The sequence below is a fragment of the Metopolophium dirhodum genome, chromosome 1, assembly GCF_019925205.1.
Source record: "Metopolophium dirhodum isolate CAU chromosome 1, ASM1992520v1, whole genome shotgun sequence".
NCBI classification, from domain to species: Eukaryota; Metazoa; Arthropoda; class Insecta; order Hemiptera; family Aphididae; genus Metopolophium; species Metopolophium dirhodum.
In genome coordinates, this window is record NC_083560.1 from 143,502,013 (window position 1) to 143,509,406 (window position 7,394).

At 30.4% G+C, this 7,394-nt stretch overlaps 1 protein-coding gene across 1 annotated transcript; it reads left to right on the top strand.

Moving 5' to 3' along the window:
• The first annotated feature begins 3,185 nt into the window (after window positions 1–3,185).
• Window positions 3,186–4,365, top strand: LOC132935718 (uncharacterized). Its single transcript, XM_061002333.1, has one exon. The coding sequence runs from the start codon at window positions 3,587–3,589 to the stop codon at window positions 4,325–4,327; it is 741 nt and encodes a 246-aa protein (XP_060858316.1). The 5' UTR covers window positions 3,186–3,586; the 3' UTR covers window positions 4,328–4,365.
• The last annotated feature ends 3,029 nt before the right edge of the window (window positions 4,366–7,394 follow it).

Here is a 7,394-nt window from a genome sequence, read left to right on the forward strand (position 1 = left end):
CCTTTAGTTGATAAGTTACTGGATTTGTCTGTAAAACTTTTGAAACTGTAAATATTTCCGTTGTCCAATTTGGTGTATATCCTTTAGTAAATATATGTTTATACTTAGATATTCGTACTTTATCGTTAACTTTAAATTTTGGTTTATACAATGTTTCAGAATTTATATATGTGTTAAATTTAATTCTGTTTGTACCCATTCGAGCTTCACTAGGTGTACATTTGATTGTTCTGTGTTTTGTGTTATTATAGTTATGTATAATTTTTGATATTGTATTGTACCAATTCCATGTGCCTGTTGCAGTAAAATGTCTATATATATTATTTTTAAGAGTTCGAATCACACGTTCCGCGATTGAACATTTGATAACACTGTATGAACTGTAATGTTTAATTTTATATTTTTTCATTAAATCTTGGAATTGGACATTGTAAAATTCTGTACCATTATCTGTCTGTAAAAATTTTGGTTTAGCTTTTTTCAATATATTAAACATTCCTTTTGTACATTCTTTACCTGATTTATTTTTCAGCGGTTCCACAAATACATATTTGCTATATGTGTCTATAACAATTAATATGAATTTAAAACCATATTTTTTTTTAGAATGAGATTGCATATCCATTAAATCAGCTTGCCAGAGGTCGTCAATAAACCGTGTTACCACACTACGTCTAGGAAATATTTTTCTCGCTGGTCGATGTAGCTCATTAGCTATACTCTCTAAGGTTGACATTATACTATAATATTTCTCTCACGCAGTTCTTCTAAAATAGATATAATTTCATTATTGACACCAGTATTACCAACACTTTGTGATGATGTCAGAAGATTTAATCTAGTTACTAGCTCATTCGGATCGTCATAATAAACTAATTGTGTTTGAGGTAATACATCTTTATATAAACCTCTGCCTGTCTTAGGATCAGGTGATGAAGTAAAATTAATCATATCTGTAGACATGTGATCTGCAGGTGAAAAACTGCTTGCTGATTGATTAAAATCAAATGGTTCAATTTCTTGTGTTATTTTTCTACGTTTAGCGTTAAATAACCCAAAAGGAGTAGAAGGTAAAGTATTGTTAAATGATTTTAAGCTAATTCGAGGAGTTGTATTCTCATTAATTTTAGCTATCTCTTCGTTAAACTGTTTTTCCTCCATTTTCATTCGATCATACAACGGTTTTACAACAGTCATCCATTTATGGTACCTCGAGGTTCTAGGTTTTCCATCTGCTTTTAAATGGACTCCAGAAGTTTTCAAAATATTGTAATAAGATTCTATATCTTCTATAGTTGTTTTTTTTGGTTCCTTCTCACATAATAAAGACCATAGTCCTGGTGTAAATTTATAATATTTATTAAGCAGCAATAATTTACCGTGACTAAAAGTTGCAGAGTGTTTTCCTATTTTATACGAATCACTATCTTTATCATAATGCAAACCATAGGATTTATCATAACGTGTTGATTTAGGACGGTTATTTAAAAAATTTTCAAATGGTGAATTTAATTCGTTATCATCATCATCTTCACTAGTACATGAGGTTTCTGATTTATTTTCTAGCTCAGTTGACTGTGTGTTCCATATTTCATTTTGTTTTGTATGTGTACTCAATGGTTCAATTATTGGCTTAAATGCTTCACGGAAATAGTTTTCAGAATCTATAACACCGCGTTTCATTTCCATTATTTTTCGTTTAATATTTTTTTTTGATGTTATTAAATTTTCCAACAAGACTTTTTCTTTGTTCATTGTAAATAATAAATGTAATATACCTGTATCGTGTGACTACCGATAACACTATGCAGATAATTACTTTGTGACGGTATATTTATATATGAGTATAAGCATATAAAATTATCTTATTTTAATGAACGTATGAAAACCACATCTATACCTTCCTTCATTCATTTCCCGAGTTTTATCGATGACCATAAACCCATAATCACTATGATTCCAACATAAATGAGAAATTTTGCGAAATTCTGAGAAATCCATATCTGTAGATGAATGATCGTTGAATATATGTCGTAAATTTGTATCATCTTGTTTCAGTATTATTAAGAAGTTTGCGTTATCTCTTACTAGCTGTTTGGTTATTTTAGAATATGTCTGTGCTAAATAAAATACAGAGCTAGCACCCGAATGTCTACCCATACTAAAGTATTCTCTAATTACGGACTGTGGACCACATATCACATCGTCAAAAATGATGATGGAATTTTTTTTGGTTAAGTTTGGTTTTATAACCTTATCAGCGCTTGTAAATATGAAAAAATTAGCACCCTTTATATCATCTATTATTTTTTTCAATAAAACATATTTTTCCTGATTAGAGGTTTTTGAGTATAAATAAATATTTTCAAATCTTAACCCGTTTGCATGTGTGATCAGATTATACATTATATTTGTTTTTCCTGAACCACTGGGGCCAACTAGTATAGCACGTATAGTATCGGGTAATAACGAACCATGTCTTGATGGTTTTTTTATTACCTGAACATCTACATTTATAACATCTAATTTATCTTTCTGCTCAATCAAATTCATATTATTTTCATATAAATACTCTAGATTTTTTAAATGTATAGCCAGTTATAGATGGCGTGTTCAACTCGCAAGTATAAGTCAGACAAGACTGGAAAAGGATTAGTAAACTCTCTTATAAATAGTCTCCCGTTCGAAGCCCATGTTTCAGGCTATCAGTATTGCGGCCCTGGTACAAAATTAAAAAAGAGACTAGATCGTGGTGATAAAGGAATAAACCCATTGGATGCTGCTTGTCGTGATCACGATATTGTGTATGCAACGAGTAAAAATTTAGACGATAGACATAAAGCTGATAAAGTGCTAGAAAATCGTGCTTGGGAGAGATTTAAAGCAAAAGATACACCTAGAAAAGAGAAATTAGTTGCGTACGCAGTAACAAACGCAATGAAAGCTAAAAGAAAAATAGGTATGGGTTGCAAACGGAAACGTGCTATAAAAACAAATTGTATACTAGCAGCGAAAAAAAAAAGAATCTCAAAAAAAAAGAATGGTGGTAAAAGGTTGATTTTAGTACCGAGACAATCAGGAGGTGCAATTCCCTTAATACCTATATTTGCAGGATTGTCAGCACTTGGTAGTTTGATGTCTGGAGGTGCTAGTGTGTATAATGCGATTCAAAATTCAAAAAGAAAAAAAGGCAGTGGTTTGAAATCAAACAAGAATAGGTTAAGGAAAAAAAACTGATGATCACGCTACCTGATAGACCGCTTTCGTCTCAAGATATTATAAAATACATCGGAAAGTTGAAAATCAATCATTTCCGTGGTGTCTTTTCACGTGATAACTTACCTAAAAAACCACATACGATTGAATGTGGTATATTAAACTTGGATACATCTTCAGGCGACGGAAGCCATTGGGTAGCGTTTTATAAAAATAAGGACAAAGTTGTATATTTTGATAGCTTTGGTGATTTACCACCACCAATTGAATTACAACATTATTTCAGACAGTTCAAAATAGTATACAACTATTCCAACTATCAAGACTTCAATACATTTAACTGTGGTCATTTATGTCTTGAATTCTTGCAATGCATGAATCTATTACATTAAATCTAACTGGAAATTCAACTGTATTGTCGGTAAATTATTTTCCATCTCTAAACGTTTACGAGGATTCAGAAATAGCTTTGTTATCTTTGCAAACGTGCAATTCATTTCCAAATATTATAAATCCAACTAATAACCGGCTGAGAATAAAATCAATTCCTCCAGATAGAATAGCAAAAATTCAATTTTTTGTACCAGTCGAATGCCGTGACATAGAAGATATTAACAAATATATGGTAGAAGAGTTATCTCAAGTTAATAAAGTCTACGGAACAAAGCTGACATTCAGTGTACGTATTGATCCTGTCGATTTTAGAACGTATATAAAATGTAATGGAATACTAAACTTTGAGCATCCGTATAGTATAGCACCTGTTTTTGGGTATAGAAAGAAAGTTTGTGGACCGTTTCATGAAGAACATCGATCGGATAAAGCTGCAAATTTAAACACAATTAATTCTATAAAAGTAATGTGTAATATAGCACATGGGTCATTCAACAACCAACTTCAAAGCCATTCGATATATGAGTTTTTCCCAAGTGGGAGAAGAGGAACAAAGGTTGTTCAATCTCCGGTAAACCTTATATATTACAGATTAAACAAAACAGATATTAATTCAATTACTGTTCAGTTAGTTGACCAAAACAATAATCCAATTGACAATTTTAACGAAACGTTAACAGTTGTTCTGCATATTAAACGTCACGGATCTCATCATTAAATTTATATCTTAGATTTTGTAATGTATGAGTCAGTTACTTTAAGTTTAACTGGGAATGCTACCATATTATTTGTAAATTATTTTCCGTCTATAAACCTTTACGAGGACTCAGAAATAGCTTTGTTATGTTTACAGTCATTTAATTCGTTTCCAAATATTAATGATAATAATAATAAATTTTCTATACAAGTAGCTGAGAATGAAAACAATAATGATCCTATGATATGTTTTATTACATTGGAAGAGGGTTGTTATGAAATTGAAGATATTAAGCAACGAGTTAAGAAGCAAATAGATGACTATAATAGTAAAAACTTAACCAATTTAACATTCGACATTACAGTTGATCCTAACGATTTCAGATCGTATATAAAATGTAATGGGATACTACACTTTGAGCATCCGTATAGTATAGCACCTGTATTCGGTTTTGAAAAACGAGTATATAAGCCACACAATGAAATTCTTCGATCGGAAAAAGCTGTAAATTTAAACACAATTAATTCTATAAAAGTAATGTGTAATATAGCTCAAGGATCATTCAACAACCATCTTCAGAGTCATTCGATTTATGAGTTTTTCCCAAGTGAAAGGACAGGGTTGAAAGTAATTCAGTCACCACCAAATTTAATATATTACAAATTGAATAAAACAAATATTGATTCGATAACCGTTCAGTTAGTTGATCAAGATCATAATCCGATTGATAATTTTGGTGAGGCATTGACAATTGTGTTACATATTAAACGTTACGGATCTTGAGATGGGTTTAAAATTCAATATAAACCCACTACTTCGGATCAGTACAACTAGTCATAAGACTAAAGTGCTACCAGCAACATCAAATCAAATAAAAAAATTGACGGTGAAGAATAAAAAAATTTTACAAGCTTTGGGTTATCAATTAAAGCAGAATGCCTGAAAGTGATATTTTGGATATAACTTCACAGTACGAAACGGATTCTAAAATTACAAAAATTGAATATCATTCATACGCACCGTATACAACATCATTTAATAATAATAATGAAATACGTATATCGATCCAGCAAACGGATGTCTATCCATATCTACACGAAAGCTTTATTTTTTTGGAAGGAATAATTACTGATGCTACCAAAGTGAAACTAACTAATAACGGTTACTCTTACCTTTTTGAGCAAATACGGTTGGAAATCAATGGGATAGAAGTAGATAGCACGCGTGTTCTTGGAATCACTAGCTCGTTGAAAGGTTACTTATCCGGTACGCTAGACAACTACAATTGCTATGAAAATGCTGGCTGGAATTTTAAAAACGCAACGCAATCAGAAAATGATAAAGGCGAATTTAGTGCTTGCATTCCATTGAAATATTGGTTAGGTTTGTTTGAAGATTATAAAAGAATATTAGTGAATTCTAGATTGGAATTAATATTAACTCGAAGTCATAGCGATTTAAATGCTTTAAGTTTAAAAACTGGTGTAACTGCTTCTGAAGGTAAAGTCGTTTTAAATAAAATAGCCTGGATGGTTCCACATATAACTGTTGACGATGAAGAAAGGTTAAAATTATTGAAACTTATAGAAAAAGAAAAAAGTTTGTTTATTCCTTTTAGATCTTTTGAGACTTTTGAATATCCTGAACTCGGAACCGCTAAAAAAGTTGTATGGAATTTGAAAACTGCTTCAAAATTAGAAAAACCACGATTTATCATAATTGGATTGCAAAAAGGACGCAAAAATATGTTATCGAAAGATTGTAGTATATTTGACCATTGTAATTTAACAAACGTTAAAGTATTTCTGAACTCGATAGCTTATCCATACAATAATTTGAATTTAGATTTTACTAAAAATAATTTCACTTTATTATATAATATGTATACATCGTTTCAAGAATCGTACTATGAAAAAAGTATTCGTAACCCGATATTGAGTCCTTCTACTTTTCTGACAAACGCTCCAATTATAGTCATCGATACTTCGAAACAGAACGATTCAGCTACTGCCTCGGCAGTGGATGTTCAATTGGAAATTGAAGCTTCAGAATCGCTTGCAGGTGTAACTGCATACTGTTTATTAATTCATGATCGTATTGTAGAATATGTACCTTTTACTAGAGAAGTAAGGAAACTTGTGTAAATATAATTAAGAATTAATTTTTAACAATAAAAACTATTATTTAATAATTTGTGTTCTTTACTTGAAATAATTATTTTAGTTTTAAGATTTGCTAAAAAATTTGCTACACGAAGACAAAATTTGGTAGAAAATTTCTGTTTTGTGTTACACGGTAAATCTGAGTGCTCCAAGCGAGACATTCCCCCTTGAAAAAAAATTTTTACCGTGGAAAAGCTGGCTGTGAACATACAAATATATACTACTAAATCGTTCTAAATTAATTTACTCGAAAAATTTAAAATAATAAACTACTTGACTTAGATAAATATTTTCATCATTAATATAAATAAATTAAATAAATGAATAATTTTAAAATATTTTTTAGAACAAAAGTTGTTTCATCTGTCAGGTCTTTTTGTTACGCCCTGTATACTATATTTGCTAAATAATTAATTTTATATTAGAATTAAAAATTACTATTCTGCTTACCGTCTCTGTTTATTTGACAATGTATCAACGTTTCCGGCCTTAAAGTGATATCTTCTGTTGCTTTACGTTTTAAATTATTTCAAATATTTTGTCTTTTTAATAGTTCAGAGGAATCCGGCTCGTGACAATGATTAGTTAGTTTACTTTCATTTTCTAACAACAGTAATCCACTTCTCTTAAAATAACATTTGCATTTTTTATTTGTGCAACTCCAACGCTCGATATCATTGGCCAACATTTTGTGAAAACGATACTTAAACTTATCAATAACTTTGATTTCTTTATTTTTTTCACATATACTTTCACTAATATTTTGAGTATTCATTTTGAATTTTCAATATAAACAATAAACTTTAAAGTAGGTATCTCTCGACTCTAAGGCACTTGTACTAAATCGCTACGTGATCGTAAATCGATAAAAGTATACCAGCATTAAGATAAAATGTTCGTAAAATCATCAAGTAAAAACCAATTCG

Bases quoted from the DNA above. Each gene is read 5' to 3' on its own strand.
- LOC132935718 (XM_061002333.1), top strand. From the start codon at position 3,587: ATGCATGAATCTATTACATTAAATCTAACTGGAAATTCAACTGTATTG.